This window comes from Zosterops lateralis (genome assembly GCF_965231275.1).
Source record: "Zosterops lateralis genome assembly, chromosome: 3".
In the NCBI taxonomy this organism is placed as follows: Eukaryota; Metazoa; Chordata; class Aves; order Passeriformes; family Zosteropidae; genus Zosterops; species Zosterops lateralis.
The window spans coordinates 52,988,209-53,011,764 of NC_139764.1; the positions used below are offsets into that span (position 1 = coordinate 52,988,209).

The window sequence follows — 23,556 nt, forward strand, 5'->3', positions numbered from 1 at the left end:
GCAAGAGGAAGACAGACCACTGCAGCAGATGATGTAGGAGTAGAGAGACTACTGAGTAAGAGAAGCTAAAAGGAGAAATTCTTTTGACACTAGGGAGGCACGTTTCAAACTTGGCTTATAATTTTATGTACTTTACCTGTCTCTGAAATTCTCTTACATATATTAATGTTATAGCAATCTATATGAACAAAATGAGCAGTATGCCAAAAGGGGTTGTAATTTTCAAGTACCCCCATATTGTTATTGGAGAGAGGAGGAGGATATCCACGAACAGTGTAATTATGTGGCAATTCCAGGGAAATTGATTATTATTAGCTTTTTATGATCACACTAACAAAGTCAATGATCCAAGATAAAATAGCAAAAATTAGTGCTTGAACAATATTCAGCAACAAGGTATCACCAGGTGAGAGTGGATGTATCTGAAACCAGATAATTCCTGAAAGGGAAATGGCCGTCTCCCACCAATTATAACGATGGATATGCTCAGTTAAAGCCTGATCCACTTTAATGGGAGACTCCCAGCATGAGAGGCCACGTAAGTATGCAATGACACATACAGTATCGAGAAGTGGGTGGGTGTTTATTCTAAATACCCACATCACTGGGGTATTTGCACCTTTAACCAACAGAGAGAATTACAGGTAGTGAATACAGAATCAATTTCTTCCAGTTGGTTATTGCTTTAACAAAATCTTTTGTCACTTTTTCTAACATCCGCCTTCAGTCCCCCAAACACAGCACGGAGACTGGGTACCTGCATAGTCGGAACTACCACTTGTCAGCCATGTCTTCCCCTTTTGAGGCTTTGTGGTTTTATATATAATAATTAAAAACACTTCTCTGAGATGTGAGAAGGCTTTTTAAAGAGGACAGCAAGTTGCTGCAATACAATAGCATAATATTTTTGAAGGTCATAATAATAAAGTATAGGGGAAAGAGAATAATCATTATTGCTCTTTCTTGTAATTAGTTTGCTTTCCGATATCCCACACTGTAACTAGAACACTATTCAAGAACACCCATCACAGTGCTTAACAAGATTTAATGTACATTTATTCTTAACATGTGGAACATATAAAGATTTTATACTGAATAAATGAAATTCATTAAGCCAGAGGAAAAGGAGGAATTTACATCAAGTTTTTTCTTTTTTAACTACATTATCTTGAAATACAAATGCAGATTCTTGTCACTGAAAAATCTTTGAAGTTGTGTTTCTTCCTTTTTTTTTTCCTGTATATATTTTTGTCTGTAGACTGGTAACCATTTTCTTAAATCAATCCATACGTAACCATTTCCACACCTTGATTTATAAAGCAAATTGTGATCGGCTGCTCTCCCGAAATAGAGCATGACTTTATACATACAGAAACTTGTACATTACCCTCAGTTGTTGGTTTTCTGTGTTGGGTTTTTTTCTTTTTTCTTTTTTTTTTATTATTTTTTGGAGATATGGCCCAAATGAAAGAAAAAATAATTCTACTATCACTTTGTAGATACCACATCATGAAAAAGAAACTAAAAACTTTGTACTAAAAAAAAAAAATGAGGGTATGTTTCATGTACAACTTCTATATACATCACGGCCCTTAGGCAATAAAAAAATATTTTAAAAAATGATTAAAGGAATTGTGAAGAACTGTCATTGTGGAAGGTCAAAAAAAAAAAAAAGATGTAGACAAGACAGTTCTGGTGAGGAAGCAATTGATGTTTAACTTCAGGTTTTGTTTAAAAATCTTTTAACTTGACTTATTTTGTTTTGTTTTGCTCCTAGCCTAATGTAACCATTTCTCCTGAGGAGAAATCAGTATTGTTTTGGATTTTGACTACTGTCTGACACCCTCCTTGATCCCCTATACCTACATCACTAGAATCTTCTATTGCACAGAGCTTTGGGTGATGGTATACAAGTTTTTTTTTATTTTTTCCTTATCTGAAAAAATAAAACACACAGGAACTTGGTATGTTGGTTATTTTTCACCTTTTTGTTTCAAAATGGTGAGATTTTTTTCCCATCATACAATGGTTTGCCATAACATTTTTTTTAAAAAGTCACTAGTTCGCTTCCCAAAAAATATGCAATACAAACATGGAAAAGAACATTGAAAAGGATAATCTATGGAAAAAAAAAAGTGTGACCTTTGAATGTACTAGACAGCAACTTTGGTTAAAAAAAATAAAATAAAAAGATGTACTTATACACATAGACAGCAAATATTAATTCCATAACTGTTCAAATTAATAATTTCTTTAATTCCCAATTGGTAAATAGTGAATGGGGCAGAGGAGCAAAGATTCTCTTTTTTTCCTTCTTCCTACATTGGATAAACAAGAACAGAAAACAGCCAGTTATATGTGACCCTCTAATCTCCACTCACACATGCTTGGCTTCTCACTTATGTCATAACTGCCCAATCTGAAAAAGTACATCACAGATGACAGATGCAACCAGAGAGTTCAGGACAGCAGATATTGAGATATCCAGCAAACGACCCTCGTGCAAAAGGAACTCGGAGCGGTTCTCGTCCACTCTTGCCATGGCCAGCAAGGCCTTGGCTGCCCTGCACATCATGTCTACGCTAGGCGGCTCCAGAGGCGGAGGCTGCATGTGCATGAGGTTATGCTGGCTCTGCTGGTACTGGGCCATAGTGACCCCATCCTCCAGGAAGCTTATCAAGTTTCCAATGCTTCCCTTCTGCACAGCTATTGCCCTTGCTGCTAATGTGTCCCCCTGGGCAAGGTTCGATAGGAGCGCCATGGACATTTCTCGGCAGACCGGGTTTTTGCGGTCCCCAACGTACCTAACTAAAGTAGCGTAGAGTTTCTCCTGACGGCTGAATGGGGGGGTGGCCAAGATAAGGTCCACATTATTGTCCTGGATACTGAGCTTACACAGGGTCTCCAGCACAAGTCTCTGAGGCGAAAGAACTGAGTTGGGCCCCACGGTTGGAAAAGGATCCTGTGCCTCTGCAGACGGGCACACCATCCAGTGCAGCAAGCCATCCAAAATTGGCAAACAGATGCTTTCCGTGTAAGCAGACAAGTCTAGCTGCCCAGAAATGTTGGCTAATGTGACCAATGTATTATCCCTCAAGACCTCGAGGCAGTCCCACCACCATTCATCCTTGCTGCAGGCCACCCCTTTGTCCTCCTCTTCCTCTTTCTCGTAAGTCTGCGGCGCTCGCTTTCTTTCTGGATGCTCGTGGTGAAGGAGGATCAACTTTCCCAGGATCAGCACCAAGCCTGGATGTTTGGACATTTCGGTGTCATTGCCAGGCACAAAAGACAAGCTACGGACGATATTTGACACACAGATGCAGCGTTTGGCCAAGGAGTCTTGCCAGTGAGTTATGGTGCATAGAGGAGTCTCATCCCGGCTCCTTGGCTCATCCTCTAGCAGTTTAATATTCCGGTGGCTTTTGGCTTGATGGATCCCGAAGGGAAATTTACTGCTCTCTGTTTGGGAACCAGAGTTTGAGTCTTCAGGTAATGCTCCTGGCCGAGCTGAGAGGACATCATCAATGGTTGCTGTTATACTCTTTTCTTGTTGCTCCTCAGATTCACCTTTCCCCTCGAGGTCTTTCTTTTTGCTTGGAGAGTTCAAGGGAGGAGGGGCTTTCCTGCGTGGTGGAATCTCCATCTTGCTTTCAAAGTGAGTCTGGATATGCTCAGTTGTGTCACCACCACCAAGCTGCCAGTGGAGAAGTCCACTATCAAATTCCTGAACACGTCCAAGTTTGTCAGATCGGTCAACAACAAATAGATTATTTTTCTTTACAATCTTTATTGGCAGCTTGTCAAATTTACTGGCTTGTTTTGGCCTCTCACTTGGATCAGCAATGGCACCAGGAGTGGAAAAAACAATGCTCTTTTCTTCTCCTTCTACCTTTTCATCCTCCCCCTCCTCCTCATCTTCATCAAAATAATCAATACATTCGTCATTCTCGTCTTTTCCAGTATCCTCTGCCAAGGACTGACTATCATCTTTCTTGGCTGCTTTGTGATCAAGTGCTTTGTGGCCTGGATCTCCCACTTCATATTCCATAAGGATTCCAAAAATGTCAATCAGGCATTTTCTAAAATATTCTACTAAAAGCTCAAGAAATCCAGACAACTGAGGGAAGAAGAAAGAAAGAACATAAAAATCACATAAATATTTTCGTCTGCATGAAATTCTATTAGGAACACTGGTGCATACATGTGTGAATATTTCTCTCATCCTGCTGTGGACTTGTGGCTAGGTCCTGCATAGCAGAAGTTAATAAAAAGAAATTCTTCTAGAGTCTGTCCAAACAGCATATAATGTCAAACTATCACAGTTCTGTTTGCTTCAGCTGTAACAACTATGAGAGGTACAGAACTTCATTAATGTCTCCTTTAAGCCATAGCAGACATCTGGCTAAGCTCTTCTGTCCCCCTGGAAGTGCTTATTACTCTTAGTTTTTTGTACAGAGTACTGAAGTTCCTAACTTGGCTATTTTTTCTGATTTGTACTTTTATTAGATATTTAAAGTTTCCAATTCTTCCTTTCCTCCTGTGTCTCTGAAACCAACTGTCATGTAGGGACCTGCAGTTCAGGGTCCAGGTACCGATATCCTAGATTAATATCTCACTTCTATTGGAATAGATCCATTTTTTGTCTGGCAGTAGTTAAAAACTGTTATTGGAGCCTGGTGCTGTAAGTCACCCTTCAGAAACAGTTTTAATTTAGGTTTAATCTTCTTAATTAACTTGTAATCACTTTCTTATGGGAAGGCAATAGTTGGACTTGGTATTAATTTACGCTTAGTGGCTTTATTATTAAAAATTCTTTGTTGTTATGATGCATTCAGTCCAACTGTCTGGCTTTTAATGTGTTTTTTTTCTAATCATGGGATAAGGGGTTTTCAGTAAAATGTAGTCCTTTGTCCATTCTATATTCTCTTATGATTGCCAGTTTCTCAAAGAACTAAGAATAAACTGATGCTTATCAGAACCACAGGAGTTACCAGGCATCATACGGTCCTGCCATTGGAAACAGAGTCCAAAGCAAACATAACAAAAGAATATATGTATTCACAATATGTCTGGTATTCTGTGCAATTTGCATAGGGTGCATTAACACAATTTCTGACAGAATTCAGAGGAGATTCACCTCATTTAACTTCAACACCCACACTAGTCACACATCTAACCTAATTGTCATGATTCTTTTTATAATCAATGGTCTTTTACAGGCCATTTCTAGGGTATGATTCATCTGACCTATTTTAGATCTCCTCTTCTGGGTGAGATAAATCATGCTATAGATATCTCTAGTTCTAAAGTCAGGTGGGATGTAATGTACCATTTGTGTCTGTATTTAAAAAAAAAGTAATTATATTTAAAAAATGATGAGTTACACTATTAGTAACCAAGGAATGAATGGAGGAGAGAAACTGAATATTTAATTTGTACAAATTTTAGATGATGTGAATTATCAGCATGCCATCTATTACTACCACCTAACAGGCAAATGATTAGAGCAGAGCTGAAAAATGCTGGAAGGCAGTGAGGCAAAAGCACACACTGTTAAATCCTGTGTTGCTTGCATCCTGTGGATAGACAGTGGATTTTAGCCTTTGAATTGTCAATTTGGTATTCCTGTGAAAACTTAATTCACTGGAAGAAGAAACTGAAAATAAGCAATTAAATAAAATCCGACAGTCTCACATGGAAGTATGGAACAGGACAAGTTATCATCCAAAAACAAAACAAACAAAAAACAAAAAAACCAAAACAAACAAACAAACAAAAAAAAATCTTCAAATCAGTTTAATATAGTTTTGCAACGTCTTTAAAGAAACACAGACTAAGAAAGATTACTAACATACTGCTGTTTTGAGGGATTATACTATTATGTGTGCAAATTTACATATTAGTCTTTTCGGTAGTGCTAAAATTCTTATATTCCTACATGCTCTTTTCTACAAGAAACATCCTTTTGTCAGACTTCTTTATTTCCTCTACATGACCTATATCTGTCTCTTGTTACTCACTGTTACTAATCATAAACAAGTGCAAGATTTTCAGTATTAAAGTTTATGTTAATTAGAATAAATTGGAAAAGCCAGCAGCATTTTTTCAGGTGTCTTATTTCACTTTTCTTTTCCTGGAAAGTTGAGAAGGATAATGCTTTCCCACCTACCTGAGAGAGGTTGAAAGTAGCAACAGTGCTGTCATCATACAGAAGAATATTAATAGTGTCTAGCGCCCAGGTACTTTCAGCCAAAAGACCAGATTTAAGAGACATCATCACTCTCCAGGCCTCAGGAGTTACTGGAGAAAGAAAGAGGGAGAAGTAAAACAGTATTAGTGCATCCTTGGAGACTGTTAATGAGTTCTGAAAGAGTATACTGTGATGTTCTGAGGATGCAAATTTAAATTAAATAGTTACTGGTTAAGACCCTACTTTCACTGCTGCTAAGCCTTAGTGCTGGAGAATATCCTAGCAAGGCCATTCCTCCTGACTGCTGAACCTGAAATAATCGTACAAACTTAAAGAACTTGACTAACCCGATCCATCAGTAAACTAAGGTAGAATACTCTGTCAGGAATGTGGAAATCTGAATATAAGAACTTGAATGGATGAAATGTAACCAAAACTTAAGATAAGAAAACACCTGGGGATCTTTTTAAGAAGTGGGGAAGAAACAAACAGGCCAAATACTATGGAATGATTAAATGGACCATTCAAGGAACGCAGAGACTGCAGCTACACAGCAGACCTTCCAAGGAACACAGCATGAGCTTCCATGGAACAAAAGCATGGAAAAACTTTGCTAAGCTAAATGCTGTACTGGTGATTTAACAGACATTCAAAAGGACCTTTCAACACATCTCATTTTGAAATCTGAGGCAAGCTTCATTTTTAATGCATTAGTGAAGACCTCAAGTCTCCATATAAAATATTGCTTTCATTTCATGTCAGATTGTCTGGGATGAGTTTTACCTATCATCCTCACTGATGCACAGGTTATCACATTTTTATTGAAGACAATCACACTGTAGTTACTAAAGTTCACTATTTGTCAAGAGTGTCTTAAAATGTGAAAAAAAAAGATCAGAATCAAAGTCTCTTTCCTCACAATTTATATTGGGTTTTGTTTTGATGCTTACCAATATCTTTTGAGGTAATCTTTCGTCTTGGTTTTAAGACTGGTTGGGATGCTTCTACAGAGCCTGGGGGAAACGTAATCTCTCGCCTAATTGGTGGTGGTTGGGGTGGAGGTCCTGTGACCTGTGACACTGGAACTGTGGGTATAACCTTTTGCATCTTCATGGAGGGTAGGAAAGGTGACTTGCTTGGAGACATACGGTTTTCCAAAGAGCGCTGGAAGGACGCCGGACTCGGAGCTCTGGAGATGTGGTTTGGCATAGAGGGTGGTGTCTGGTAGGATGACTGAGGAGGTCTAGTGATAGGCTGCATGGAGGCTGAGGATGACATATAAGAAGGCTGCCGTTGGTTGACATGAGAAGGCCACTGACTCTCGTGGTTTATCCTCTGGTCAGGTACCATCATATCATCAGTGCGATTCATCCCTGGATACGGAGGGGCCTGTGCAGGGCCTCCTGGACCTTGCCTGTTCTGGTAAGGGTAAGGCATATCATTTCGTGTTGGCCACATGTTCTGCTGAGGACCTTCACTGGAGGATGATGACTGCATGGGGCCACCAATCATCTGGGGAGGTATTCCATGCTGCTGCATTTGTCCTGGGCCCTGCATCCTCTCCCTGTTATATGGATAGGGGTACTGTCCCTGCATAGGCCTCCTGTCAGGCCCTGTGTAAGCGTTGCCATACTGGTTATACATTTCCTGCTGCTGGTTGCCATACTGCATGTTATACATATCCCCTTCGTGGCGTTTGGCTGGAGGCCCGTACATGCCATCCATGTGTCTCTTGTAGTTCTGAAAGAAAATTTTGGAAAGATGTGTCACTTTTACTCCACACACAATATAAATATACTGGATGAAAGCTCATTTGAAAAGCCGAAGGCACTTAGTTCTAGAAGGATCGTGCTGACTCCAGAGTCAGGCATACAGTGCTATGGTTAGGCTTTATCCAGTGCTTTCTTTTTAAGCCTCTGTTTTGCTGTGCTTCTAACTGAATACTAAAAGGAAGCTTATCCTTGGGCTAAATTTTCTTCTGCTTGCTCTAATTTTTTCCCTTTCCCTTTCCTTCCCATCTGTCAGACTAAATTCCACTGGCCATTTCAGACATGCATGAAAAGGCAACAGTCCTCACCAACTAAAATATTTTCACTTCTTTTTTATGCTTAGTCTACTACAAAGAAAAAGCTTTAAAAAAATTCAAACCCACCCAGTGAATCTTTTCAAGAGACAAGCACTGAATAAACTCTTAAAGTAACAAGATATGCTGCAAGCATGCATGTCTGAAACACTAAATCTTACAATGTGACATAGGCTACAGACAGTAAATTTATTAATAGGAGAAAACAATCTGCTCCATTTGATATTCTGTGTAATTCCCAGGAATATGGTCCTCTTTGGGCAACCATCTTCTTCCCAAATCATCCTTACTACATTTAATTTACTGTGAGATTATTACAGCAAATGGTCACACCCAAACGTTCTGTTGTAGTTTATGCATGTTCTTACCCTGCTGTTCTGTAATGAATTAAGTGATGTAACTGACAGCTGCCACCTATGGTTTATTCCCTCTTTGTTTCTCACCCTCTCAAATGGGGAATGTTGTGCAAGGTAAGCTGTTTTACCTCGGGGAGAGCTGAGTGGTTTTTAAGCCATACAAGCTTGAATGTATTTAAGTATAAGATGGCAGAACAAAAAAAAAGACATGTTGCTCTTTGAGGGGAAGGTGGTAAGGTTTGCAGCAGTCCTTAGTTCCTGTGGGAGTTTGTTCCACAGTTCAAACCACATTGAGTGCTCTGAAGCAAAAAATGTGAATTAAATGGGTGATTTTTGAATATATGATCTATGGCAAATTCAAAGTTACAGCTCCCCCGGAAACTCAGTAGCTCAGTAGCATTGTACAATGTATACTAATGTACTAGAGTTAAGATCAGATAAAATTCTCTCTGTATTCAATATGGGAAAGTTAAAACAGCTCTGGGATTCATAAAGTCATCTTCCAACTTTGGTGCACATAAAACCACAACTACTGTATTGTATGAAAGTATTTTTTTAGAACTTGCTATAGAGCTTTCTGGCTATCTGAGAAATACCTTTTCCCAGCCTTACATGAACTACTTGCTGTACTAAATTCCACCCTTGGGGCCAATTTATACATTAAGAAATGACTTGGCAGCAGCCACACCTAAGAAGTTTTGCCACAGTGACTCAGTGCTTACAGCAGATACTTGGGAATGAAGCATGTGCCTTTTTAAAAGCACTCCAGCACCCTGGTACATGCAGTGCCAATGTGCCCAGTGCAGAGGACAGTGATGCACTTGAGCTCCTCCCTCCTGTGAACATACTCAGCAAGACACTGAGACTGCAAAACGTGTCTCTTTCTCCACTGAGATACGGAATTCTGAGATCTCACAGAGGACAAAAAGCCACCAACACAGGTCACCTGCTGTGTAACAGCTCTCACAATGTAAGCATTCATACAGGAATTGGAAAACCTAGCTCCAAGGGCTTCATTAGCCCCAGGAGTTCATGCTCCAATCACCTCCTTTGCAGGTCATTCCTTAGCCTGGGTTGCAGATAAAGCTTTGAAAGGGTCATTTTTCACATTCTTCCTGTACTACTTCAGAGTAAGATTTAGGAAATTGTAAGTAAGCTACTGGCAACAGAATCTCTAGCTAAATGAAGAAGTGGAATCCTCTGGGAATGGGAGAGAAAGGCTGAGGCTGGTCAGGATCCTTGTCCTTCATTCTCCACTGCTTTTCTGCATTAATGCATTTTGCATTCAAGAATCATTATACAAAATATACAAACTGCAGTAAGGACAGGGCCAAATATATTTTTACAAATTCTAGCTGTGTCCTTGCTTAAATGAACATGTAGTTAATATATTCCCTGCACACGTTAGCATGGAATATCACAAACTATTCTGTTATATATCTTTGCAATTTCCTCACTAAATCACCTAGACTGCTAGCATATGCTCATCATAAAATACAACAAAACAATTTTTTGATTATGCCATTTTTGAGATGTTATGAGCCAAAGAGATAAGCAAGAAATTCTGGAATTTAAATTTATGTATGTTTTCAGTACAGTGCAATCTAATTTCTCTTTTGGCTTCTCCCCACAGCACTACCAACCCCTGGCCCCAATTTCCTAGTAAAACTCTATCCCAAACTGAAAAGAATTATCTGAAATTGGCTGAAAACTAGTTTACATTTCATTTTTTAAATAATAAGAAAATGTTTTCTATTCTGGAAGCCAACTTCAAGTACTGTATGATTAGAACAGAATTAGTAACATGCAGAATGAAAGTGATCCTGTTGAAGTCAGTGGATTTTTGCTATTGACTTCTAAGGTGGGATTTTGCTCACAGGGTATTAATCACACATGTAACAAAAAAAAATCTTATTAATTAATATAATTTGTATTTTTGAATTGTAAGAGTTGGGGAGACTGCAATGTACAAATTTTTATTTGTATTTTTAACATCAATAACATTCTCTCTTACGTATTTGTACCATATTATTACTAGAGACATCATGTAGGAATATGCCCTCTGATCTATATTAAAGATAGGTATCTCATATGACCCACCACAGCACCAAAAATAATTGAGAGTGCTGCTCATTTTACTTTGTTCCAGTTCTCTCTTGAGTTCACTTGGCTGCATGACATTAAGTTAAGGCCCTTGAACCTGCCATCTTTTCTATTTGTTCCTTCACTTGTTACCTCATTTCTATTTGTCACTTCACTTGTCTGTGCTTTATACTTTCCCAGTCTGCTGGTTACTAACTTGGGACAATCACCTGATGCACATCCAAAGGCACAGAACATCTGCTAGAATTTACATTCTTCCAGTGTAATGAACACATTTTCCTACAGCTGCACATACATTGCTTATCCATACAGGCTGTGACTTTGACCAGTACTACGGTGCTCCTCGATGCCAAAAGACATACAACATATAAACAAATTTTTCAATGTATACAGAATCTTGGGGTGAATTTTTTTAAACAAGTATTATGAACATAGCCATTTTCCCCTCTACTACCTGCTGCTGTGGATACATTCCAGGTTGATGTCCTCCATATGGTGGCTGTCCTGAGGGAGGTCCTTGTCCTGGATACTGCTGCCCATATGGTTCATGCCTAAAATAAAGCATTGAAAACACTTAGAGCTGCTGGAGTTTCCAAGCCACCAGGAAAAGTAAAGTCCTCTGAAAATCTTGCACCTTGAAGGTATCTGCCATCTGGAAACAAGGTGAAGGTACAGTCTGGTATGGTCCTGAGCCTGAGGTAGTAAGCTCTGCTGGAGCTGGTAGTGGAAGGAAAGAGGTAAAGTACATAGAAGAAAGGAGAAGCAGTGAAGATACAGCAGAGAGATTTAGAGAGAGCTGTTAGAAATGGGAAGAGGGTATAGTCGGCAAAGAGGTAATAAAGGCAGTTGCAGACATGGGTAGCCCATCCTTGGTGGGGAAATCTCTGGTGTACAGCTCAAAGGTTGCAGGTAAAAATTCTTGTGTTTTAGAATGCCAACCTAATAGCAAACTACTTTCTGGATGATTCAAGAATATATCAATTTAAAGTAAGCAAAAACAGTACTCATAATTCTGCTAATGTTTGTGTGATTTTTAATTAAAGCTACCTAATGAAGCATACACAATAGGAGACAAAATTGTGTTGCACTTGGAAACTTACCTGTGGCCTTTAAGACCTCTGAGGAGCACTACAGTGCAATATTTTTAGCACATCTGAATGAAATTTAGGTTGCTGGAATCAAGTGCTTGGAAAGCATTAAGATTGATAAATAACATTGTACTGCAGGCTAATATGACCGTAATTCGTCTCTGTACACTACCAGTGAGAACATATCAACAATTAGAGGATAATTATGGAAGTAATGTATCAGGGAGAGTCACAGAAACAGAACTGGGGAACCTGACATGTTAAAAGAACTAATGGGACCTCATTTTTCCAAAAGCAGAGAAAACTAATTTTTTTTTAAAGAGACAACCATAGAGAAAGAAATAGCAATTCAGTATCTCTTAAAATTATGACATGGATGGAGAGAAATTATCCAATGCCTGTTAAAAGAACAATGTAAATGATGGGAGTTGTCTGTAGCTGTCCAAGAGTACATGCAGCAAGATAAAATTCAGCAAAGGTACACATATGTTACACATAAGGGAAGACTTTCTAAATGTTGAGTTTGTTAGCCACAGGATAACCACAAGCCAGGAGAAATTGTGGAAGCTTCAGAAGTGATATCATTTAATGCTGCTCTGGAGAACTTGGGCCTGTAAACTATGTTCTAGTCCTGTGCTGAGCAGCAGATACACAAGGTAGGATGTACACTCCTTTTCTAACATCTCTGATTCTACTACTACAGAAAGTCAACTAACTCACACAAGCCCCTGCTCCCCTGTAGGAAACTGAACCAATGGCAAAAGCCTAAACAAGAAAGCAAAACAACAGTAGCACACCAAGAGGCCACATGCTCTGCCTGTGTGCTCCCAGAAAGGCTGCTAGCACTCGTTAGCTGGTTACTGTGGGTATTACAGAGAAATCAGTGTTCACCTTGGCTGGCCAGGGTAACAATTAGGAAAGTACATGCTTGGGTCACTGTTTGAAGGCACCATGTTGCTTTGACCAGGTGGTACCATACTGCCTTCAGGACCCAGCCCGTGATCCAACCTAAAATATGACAAAGGAAACCTCATTCCGTAAAAAGTACTCCTTTTCCAAAATTGTCAACAAAATAAAATAAATCACGCCCCTTAAAGAAAACGTTCTCTTGACTTAACACCTTCCACTGGAGCCCTTACTCTCACCAACTCCCCAGCAATATGACCTATTGAACAGCATGATTATATTTGTTTTGCTTGACACATCCACTGCTTAAAACTACTGACTGAAAACTACTCTGTCCTTATATTTGAAAGACCCACACTGCACCACTCTGTCTCTACCATCAGGAAACAACAAGAGAAGCTAAGTACACAGCCTAATGAAAGTAAAAGCAGGAATACAGCCAGAGCAGCAAAATCTGCCAGAATACTTAATATAATCCAAACATTCCAAAACATTCTGCTAGCTCTACCAATGCTTAGACATCAGTGATTTTACCACTTCTTTTTTTTTTTTTTTCCCAAGCCTTTCACCAGATAAACAAAAGAGGACCAAATTTATTTCATGTACTTCTCTGAAGGACAAACTTATGAGAATCCTGTTGGACACACTGCAAGACTGACGCTGCTACAGCTCTGACAACAGACTCCAGACTCTCCAAAGGCAATTCACTCACAGACCACAAATGAGACACATTCAGACTGTGCATTTTGTTTTTCATTAAGAGCCAACCAGCAACTGTTTAGGTGAACACACGGCCAGAAGACCAACTCAAGTGCTACTTTACGCCATCACAGCACAGCCCAGCCGCCAGCTGAAGGCAGCTGTCAAAGACACCCATGAGCTTATCTGCTGCAGCCTGAGTGACTTCTAAGGTGTGAAAATTCTTCCTTATTAATTTCTGTGAACAGCTCAACTCAGTCATTACCAGTGGTTTGACTCCCAGTGATTTAGTAAGATGCTGTAGGAAATGTAGGCTGCTATGTTCTCTGCAAGGTGGAATGGGAAAATGAAAAGGGAAGAGAGAGGATCATTTTCACTGATGGGTTTTGCTTTTTCCTGAAGATTGACTCACCTCCTGTCATAGCCACTTCCATAAGAGAACTGCTGTCGCTGGCTCATGCTCATGTTGGACATTGCTCCAGATGGATTCTGGTTATACATATCTTGTATTCCACTGTTAGGCATTTGTCCAGGGGTCATGAAAGGCTCATTGCTTCCAGGCACTGCAACAGTCAGGGAAATTAAATTTATTAATCTGGGTGTTTGAAGATCACTTTTTTTTCAATGAAGTATTTTAGGAGAATGTTCAGATTCCTAACACTGCCAAGGAGAATTAGCAGGTCTAACAAGCTCTCTGGGGTCTAATGGGAAGACATGAAGCACCACTACTACCAAGATTATGGGTATAATATTAAGGAGCTGCAAGTGAGGAAAGAAATCTCCTATGAAACTGAACTATCAGGCACCAGGCAGCTGCTTCCCTTTGGTCTTCACAGCTGAAGATGAACTTACTCTCGTTCTTTTCAACAAAAACAATGCTAAAAATGAACGCAAACATAAGCCTTACAAAACAGATGAAAGCAAATCTGCTAGTTTGAACTACAAAGCTGTCAGAATCAAGCTTTTATTTCCCCCCATAAAATCCTTATACACACATATCCGATAACGTTGTAATGGAAAGGATACTATATCCTAATGTAGCTTCTCAAGTAGGATGGGCATAGTCTATGGGTCCAAGAAAATGAATTATTATCAAATACAAAATGCCAAGCAAATAGAAGCAACTCTAGCCTTTAGTCCCTCATAGTAGATACTGAACAGAGATATTTCTGTATCAAGAGGATGAAGCTAAATGTATGACTAAGTACAATACACCCACTTAATTTCATATGGATATAAAAGCTAAAGTGAATCTAAAGAAGAGAAGATTTTTCCCTTCCTTCAACTGTTATATGTTAGTGTCCACAGTCCGGGCAAAAGGATTTAAAGGAAAGGCTTTAAAAAAAAATCACGTCCAATTAACTAAATCTTTCAAAGCATCTCCCCACTTCATCATATCTCTCTCTTTCCTCAGTTTCAGGGCCTCTTCTTGTCATATCTTCCTTTTGCTCTGTTTTAGTTTACACTTCATCTTCTCCACCTGCTCTTGTGAGCCCTGCCTGTGTTCTTTCCTCCTACTTTCCTATATCTGAGGCATACAAGATTGATTCATTTTGAGATCATTTTACAACATGCATAAAAACAGCTGTAGGTTAAGTACCCAAAAGGACCAGAGACAGTTCTGGCATTAATTTTAAATTTTGCTTTCCAAAAATAAACAAACTTTGAGTGTGTTTATCACCTTTTGTCAGGGACGGCACAAGTAAGAGAAAGATTAGCTTTACTATTCTGAAAAATATGTAAACTGAGACAGAGAGCATTAGGAGGCTTGCTCAGTTTCACACGGTGAATTCCCAGATTAGTCCTACTACAACCAATCATGTTGCTTCACCACTTCACATTCTAACAGTGAAGTCCAGCACTTGACGTGCAGAGTAGCTAACCAACCTCAAGAAATATAAAATCTAACCCTATGATTTATGCCATTTCCCAAAATGTATTCCTACAAACATTTTTAGGATTCTGTTAATTCCAAAATAATGGGCATGACCCTGAGTGGGAAAAATATGACCAGACCAGAAACTCAACTGCACTGCACCTCTCTTCTTGCTACAAGGATACCAATGGCAAACTCATCAAAGTGAAAAAGCTCATTCTGAGTACAGTATCTTGATTACCTAAGACACAGGGAAGAACAATTAAACTCCCACAAAGAAAAATACCTTTTCTCATTCCACCGAAAGGATCTTTATTCGGCTCATATGGCATCCTTCCCATCATATCTGGCATGTTTATTCCCTGCTGGTATGGTGCATTTGGCGTCATGGAGTTTCGCTTTGGGAACGCTGAATCACTTACATCAGAAAATGGATCATGCACACTGACTGCGCTGTTTCTAGCAGATTTAAAAAAAAAAAAGAAACATTAACATCGTCCTGTATTCGTAAGACCTGTGAAAACAGTCTAGGCTACAATACAACCAGCTCACCATGCTGTGGCAGTGATCAGTGCAAGATACATCCAAGGAAGATGCAAAAGACTTTCAAAATGGATAATCATCAAGAAGAATCTACCCCCTTTTTCCCCAAGCTTCTTTTCTACCTACCTTTAAGATCAGGGTTTTCCACCTAATTCTATTGTTTGTATATTTCTATTACTCATATAAAAATCTAAGCCATCCTGAAATTTCACTAAGCTGTTTTGTTCTCTTTTTACCTAGAAAACTCAATCTGGATTGAAGATGATTAAAAAAGCTTCTTGTTATCCTTTCTGCAGCATTACAGATGAAAAAAAAAAAAAAAAAAAAAAAAAAGAACCTAAGTCAAGTTTGGAGTGGCTCTGTACACAGTTCAGAACTCAGTTGTGTTCCTGCTGAAGTCATGAAGAACTGTTTTGCTGGACTTCAGTGGACTAAGGCTCCTCAATGAACAGTGAGACAGCTTCACTTCAGATTAAGCTGGCCTGTGAGACTTAGAGAACAAAACTGAAAGGGATCTCTTGATCCATCCAGTTGAACCCTCTGCTAGCTCAACCACTGTTATTGTATATGCTTTTCACTATTTGAATTCAAGTAACACCTTTAAACCACTCGTTTCTCTTTCCTGAGCATGACTTGATCTGTTGGCCAGAGGTGTACAGGATAAGTGAGGAAAGGAAGGTTGTGGTTCTATGTTGGTGCTTTTGGGTTCCACCTTTCCACTCCACTACTGACATATTGACATGCACCTCTTTGCACTGGTGCTTTTCTGATTCTTCTCTGATGTTCAGAAAGCTAATGGAGCTCTACTCCTTCCTCCCTTTCCCTCTTTCTCCTCCAAAAATAAATAATTTTCTGCCACTTTTCAGACTCTGACTGGTTTACTGTAACATCCTACGAGTGCCTAAGCAGTTAGGAGAGACTGGATTAAACTGCTGTAGAACTAGAGCTATAAAAAATGAAGCAAAGCCTTTTTCATACCTGCCACCCTGCATAGGTGTCATCTGTCCATGAGGTGTGGATGCTGGTGTTGGGGGCTTCAAGTCACCTGGCACTTCTGTCATGGAATTACTACCAGTGGACTGTGGAGTCTGTGGGCCTTGCAAGGAACCAGAATTAGCTGAAAAAATTAGAAGACAGTAATTATGAAAAGGTAACAGCCAAATTCCCATGGAAATAATAATAATCAAGGAAATAAATGGTTCTTTCCTCCAGAAGCCTGTGTATACCTCAATCCATTTCAGTACTTTATAACTTCCCCAAAATCCTCTGAGATCAGGATATGCTGTGTAGTAATAGCCATCATCTTTCCTAGAACCATGAATTTAATCTGCTGCCTGAAGCAACATGGATAGAAATCATCCAGATGAAGCATCATTTAAATCAGAGGTCAGAGATACAAAGTTAATTGCCTGTAGTTTACAACAGAGTAAATGAAGGTTGTTCTTTGGCATAGCTTCTTCATATAATCACTATCACAACACATGCATTTAGAAGAAATATTTCAGCCAGGAGCTTTTCATCATAAATTTAAGCTGCTATATTAATATGAATTCATGGTTTTATTTAGCACTAAAAGGCAGACATTTCCATGGTGAAACATAGCAAATGATTAGCGGCACACCACAATCCCGTGTCATCTTTGAGACAGCATGGCAAAAGATGGTATTTAAGAAATGCAAAAAGCAATCTGGGATCAGAAGAAAACAATAACTGAAAGTAGCATTTGAACAGGAGGCTACAGATAACACTCCTAAAAGAATTGTAAAAATAGAAAGGGACATCTTAACAAAATGTTAGTTAGGGTCAGTGATGGTAAAGCATACATAACAAGACCAGGTCAATTCTGCAAAGCATCTGTTTAATCTGCAAAAACTTACTTGTTGAGATCTCAGAAAGCAACAGAGTATCTGCACTAGTGTCCTCCTTAATGGAGGTAAATAGCTTGTTTTTTTTGGTATAACAAATGTATATTTGAGCATTTTACTGTTATGTTCTGATGTGATTGAGCAGCAATAAGGGCATTACGTGAATACATCAGATATTGGTAATGGTAAAGCTAATGGTAAAATACGTCCAGACCAGTCTTCCAGAGTAGACACCAAAGCTGTTATTTTCATGTGACTACTGAATAGAAACATGCCCTGAGCCCAAAGCTCTATAGAGTAGTTTTATGATTTAGAATGTGGTAAGTGAGGATTAGTAACAACATCTAAGCCTTGGATCTGACAGGTCTTGTAGCAGACATTCTACACAAGGAGAACTTGTAGGATTCAAGTCTTGGATGCAACTGGGAAAAAAATTACCAACAGAAAAAATCCACAAATCGAACACACTGAGTAGGATGTGGACTTGGCTTGAGAGGTCCTTCTTTTTTATGAACTGTCATGTAAGTGCTTTATTGTGCCTGCCTATCTACATTCAACAACCAATTAACAAAACTTTATAAATTACTGTTAGAGGGAAAATTGGAACAAGCAGTATGGGTTTTTCTTCTGTATTTGAAAGAGAGTAGTTTATAATTGGCTCAGAATCCTAGAACACTCATCATCCTGACAGGCAGAGCTTGTTTTTAACTGAAGAACACCTTTTTTGTATGTGTTTCATTTATATCTGTAACACATGTTCCCCTATCTGGAAATCAGTCTCAGTAGCAAGTGCATATGTAAAATCCACATTGTGTGGACCACATTGTTCTTGTCCTCATCTTTCTGAGGCATTTTTGAATTATGCTTACATAGTAATGAGGTTAAAAAAAAAGTTTAGGAAAAGCTCTCTGATTGCATTAATACAGGAACAAGAACACTTGCAACAACTAATTTTAGTTACGTTAGTGTACAGTTAGCTGAAGGCTTTAGTGCTATAATAAAACAAAACCCTATCACATTCACATAAAACGAGCTCTTTGTATATATATGACCCTCAAGCAGGTCAAGATCATTCTTCTTCCTTTGAGCTTTAAACGCAATTCTAGATTCTTCTAAAAAGCTTGAAAGCATTTCTGAGTTGTGCCACAGATTGTCACATACCATCTTGCTGTATTAGAAATGTGTCAGTAAACATCTTAGTGTACCCATATACTTAGGGTAAATTTGGATATTGCCTAACCCTGCATATTTCTCTTATGGTGGGGTATGAAGAAGCAATTAAGCTTTTCCCTATCCTACCTGAGCAAGAGCTTAATTCATACCTCTAGCAAACCTAAAGGAAGAAAGTAATAGATTTTTCAGTGTTTATGGGCTGCAGGAGCGCAAAATTATTAATAACAATATGTTTTATATAATCTTATATAAAGAAAGGTTTAAAAGAAAAAAGTAGATACCCAATTGAGAAGCTACAAGTCCAGTTTCTATCTTCAGGGTGGCAGTTATAAGGTTGGTTGTTTTTCCTCCAGCCACTTTCTAAATGGCTGGTTAGATACAACTGATAAAATGGAAGGCAAATGCTGTCACAAGAAGTGCAAAGTTTCTGGTACTGCTTTGTTAATACACTTTGCCCCTGACCTCCATTGGGTCAGGGACACTTCTACAGGATAGGAACTATAAGTGTTTCAATCTCTGGATTTGGACTCTATCTATCAAGAAGAGCCTGTACTTCCTATTTCACCTTAAATTTTACATTTGCTGGGCTGCACTCTGAATTTTTTACATCTATTTTTGCAGGGATTTATTATGTTAGATGTTTAATTTTGATTGTGGACATTCTGAAAGAGAAACAGTATCTTTTAGAGTGCTTCATAAGCTTCAGTATTAAACCAAGCTCTAAGAAGGAAAACAAGTAACAATGTTATTTTTGAAAAAGTAATCTCTGCTTTCATGATTCTGCAGCTATCTTGGGGATGTGAAGGAAAAAAAACCTGTGGGTTCATAGCTACTGAATTCTTCATCTCACATCCACATCTAAGCAATAATTGTCCTTCAAGTATCATAACAGATTTGTAAGAATATGCTTTTCACAATGCAAAGTACATCAAAACTTAAATACAATTGACATCTTGGTAAGTGAGAAGATGAGGTCTTCCACAGTTTGCTGTGGAAGCATGTGTTAATAACACATGATAGCCTGCTTTATTCTCTGCAGCATGGAATTACAGTACTGGCATGCCTTTTGCCTTGCAAAGCCTGTATGGCAGTAAGTACTTTCAGGAAAGACCCTTTATTTACCACAAAAGAAATATGCAGCTAAAAAAAGATATAAAACTTTTCCCTTGCCAGCAATTTTTTCCCTCTGAAAAAAAAAAAAAAAGTAAAGAAGAATGAAACCTCTTGAAACTCCATTAATGTGAGGCCTGACGTGCTCTCTAGGATATCCCTACCTTTTGCCAGAAGCTACAAATGTATACTCTAAAGTAAACAATGGAAAGGTTACTGAAGGTTAAGTACATTCACATACTTCAGAGCGAACAGGCAGCCACCACGCTGGGAAGATAATTTACACAGCACGAACCCAGTGCCCCAGTTAGGCTGGACTGGGGGCTGCCGGCTGCCGCAGGGCCCCCCGGGCAGGCGGGGATGGAGGCACAGGGACACCTCCGCCTGTCCCCCAGTCACCCTTCCCAACCCCTGGCCCATCCATCTTCAGTGGGGATTCCCTGGCCGGCCTCATGACACGCTCCATGACATCACCTGCCTGCTAATAATAGACTTCAGTCACCGCCGCCAGCAGAGACGGATCGCTTTGGTTACAGGCGCACTCACTGAATGGCCGCGTCCTGCAGTGCCTCTGCTGGCCCCCCACCACCCCCTCCCCAACTCTCATGTCTCTGCTGCCAAGGAAACGCGGGCAACACACTCCTGGCGCCTTCTCCCTCCCTCTTTCCAGCACAAACGTACGATTTTTCCAGGTTTGCTTTAATGAAATCTCTGTTGACATCAGGGTCAGCTGCTGCTACTCACAAGCATCCTCAGCTGGACCTCTTTGGCCATCCTGTTCATTCAACACAGGATAAACTCTGAGCCTGTTATTTTGAGAGTTCTGCATGGATAACTAACTGCACACTGCAACTAAGAACTCAGAGTGCCAGAGTACAGCAATGGAACATAACTCCTTCATACTGATGCTCTTTTGGAATTTTTTCTCCAGCATCCATTAGTGCTTATGGTAATGGCGCCCAGAATTCTTCTCAAGTTTAGAACTTCCCACATTATTTGTGAGCATTTTGGTCAAAACTATCAAACACACATGACAGGAAAAAAATTTTGTCTCACCCACTCCTGGAAAGAAGGAAGGTCTACAATGCCTCTCTTTCTAAGGGAGTTTTTACCCAGCAAAGGTTATCAGCAGTTGACATAGACCTTCAGCCAGACCCAGTGATCAGGACTGAAGGCAACCAGGGACAGTCCAGTAGTTAGTCTGTCATCAGGCATTTGCTGCTGGCCTTTGCTGCTGATGGTGTTATCTGACCCAGGCAGATTTAGGCTGACACAAAGGCCTCAGCCTACCACTAACACATCAACCTGCACAGCCTCAGAGCAGTGCAAGGCACACTAAAACATTCAGGCCCCCACCCCTCCCCAGGAGCTTTATGAAACAGCAGAAGAGGCTCTGACAGTGATACGAAGTAAGAACTATTGAAATGAGCACCAAATCCTAAGCCTAACACCTTGGCTACTGTGCAAATCTCTGCTGATCAAGGCCAACCAGTCTCACTTTGCTGCTCTACTCTCACTTCTTTTTTCATCTTCTTATAATTGCTGGCATTATCAGGAATTTCACTGTACATAACAATAAACGATTCACTCCTTTATGTACCATTTACTTATTAATGATGTTGTAAAAATCAGAAGTGATGGGAGAATCCCAAATATAGTGCTACAAGCAAATGGACAAACACGTGATCCCAGACCACCATCTTGCAGTCCCATAAATTTGACTTACACATCACATCCTTTTCTTGACTGTGCTCTTCCATATGAATCTCCTCGCCATGGCTGTCACACTGTGCTTCCTAGCACTCTCTCAATGCCTGCATTCTAAAAGTCACCTGTGAGGCAGTCACATAACCACCCCTTGGGTGTGAGATACCTGCAAGAACGGATTTGCTCTAAGCTGCACTTCAGCCTGCTCCCACCTTGCATAACCACACACCTCGGAACTAGGGTGACATTGGAATTCTTCTGTACCATAAAGGTTGCCAGTCCTGATGTATTCTTATAAGCAATTGAAATACTTAATTTTTAAAATTTTATGAAGATCAGCTGACTTTTAAGATCTCAGGACTTGTTCCATAGCATCAGTTTGTTAGAACTGGACAAAATACAACACCCTCCCCTCTGAGTCCTTCTGCTTTTCCATCAGATTAACTTCAGCCCTAATACTGTAACTAGTTCTCTGCAAATGGATTTGGCTTCTAAGTGGCTCTGCCTACACTGAGCTAACGGCACAAGAGAGGGTAATGGTTAAAGCAAGGACCTTTGGAGCTACTGTTTCTTGTTGTATTGGGCTCCTGTTCCCTCTGAATGCCAGAGTGACAGATTATCTAAAGTATGTCTACAACTCCGCTTCTTTTGTGCAGTTAAAATGTTAATGTTGGTATATACTAAAGGAAAAGGAACAAGAAAAAAAGCTGACTATTAAAGAGAACAGGCTTGTACTCTCTGAGGCATCTATACCTCAGCGGGATTTCATGTACTAAAGCTGATACACACTGGGAAAGCCTTTCTCCATACAGAAGTGCAGTCCCATTCAGTGACACGAGCTCTTTTCTCTCCAACAAAACAAACCTTGAGATCCTTGTTGCTTCCCCCTTTTCTAGTCTCTATGTCCTGCTGTGTTTTTATTTTAGAAAAATAGTTTCAGTTCTCCTCAAAGACAGCTTGCTTGAATGTTATGATAAATTTAAACTTGGATTTTGCCATTTTCATTTGCAGCATCATGATGGAAAAGGACCCCGTAAAGTGGTACATCTGACTTTTCCATTTCTTCGTTACATGTTTACATATTTAAATAGCAATTCTTCATCTCAAAATTCAGCTGATTTATCATCCCCAAATCAACTACTGAGAGCAGTATTGGAGAGAGAAGGTAAGGGAGGAGAGAACAAAGTGTAATACTCTTTCACTTTTAGAGATAGAATAATTTCTTCTTCACTGTCCTTAACAAGTCTGACCATTTCAGCTTCCCTTACCAGTCTTCTCAGGAGGTGACAGGCACCTCCAGCACATGTTATTTTTTGCAGCTGTGCACATTCAGGACACTCTGCTTATTTCAGAGAGATAAACATTTGGACTATAGGCTTTACTTCTAGTACCAAGTGTTTTTCTCTGTCTTCTAAACTTGAATTGCAAAGTAATCTAATCTCCTCTCTATTAAACAATCACCACTGGGGTACCTGATAACCCTAGGTTTTAGCAAGATGGAGGAAATATTTAAGTTATTACACAGAGATGTGCTTGGGAAGATTTTAACTAAACACTCCCTCAAATCCTTACACTGAATAAAACAGGCTGAGAAAGATTTAAGCCTTATCACTGTTATCTTTTTCTGTACTGAGAAAGCACTATTGTAAGAGATAATCTCGGAAAGGCCAGAATTTCATTATATGATTATAAAGGTCTTTCCAATTTTCTAGTGTCCATGATAGGATATTGAAGTCATACAATTGCAAACTGTCGGCAGGGCTTGCTGGGTCTCTGACTCTCCACTTCCCATTTTCAGCCAGTGAACTGCACTAACACAAATTAGGTTAATTAATATTTTCCTAAAACTGTGTTCTA

General features: G+C 39.5%; 1 protein-coding gene across 4 annotated transcripts in view; it reads right to left on the reverse strand.

Annotated features, from left to right (window-relative positions):
* Positions 1–1,186: 1,186 nt before the first annotated feature.
* ARID1B (AT-rich interaction domain 1B) overlaps positions 1,187–23,556 on the reverse strand; it is a 325,115-nt gene continuing 302,745 nt past the window's right edge. For all 4 annotated transcript variants that reach the window (XM_083856435.1, XM_083856437.1, XM_083856436.1 and 1 more), the window contains 7 exons: positions 16,823–16,961; positions 15,588–15,760; positions 13,838–13,988; positions 11,187–11,283; positions 7,141–7,930; positions 6,170–6,300; positions 1,187–4,117 (listed from right to left, as the gene is read on the reverse strand). In XM_083856435.1, the coding sequence (XP_083712561.1) occupies positions 2,405–4,117; positions 6,170–6,300; positions 7,141–7,930; positions 11,187–11,283; positions 13,838–13,988; positions 15,588–15,760; positions 16,823–16,961 (3,194 nt within the window). In that variant the 3' untranslated portion in view covers positions 1,187–2,404. The remainder of the gene's footprint in view (positions 4,118–6,169; positions 6,301–7,140; positions 7,931–11,186; positions 11,284–13,837; positions 13,989–15,587; positions 15,761–16,822; positions 16,962–23,556) is intronic.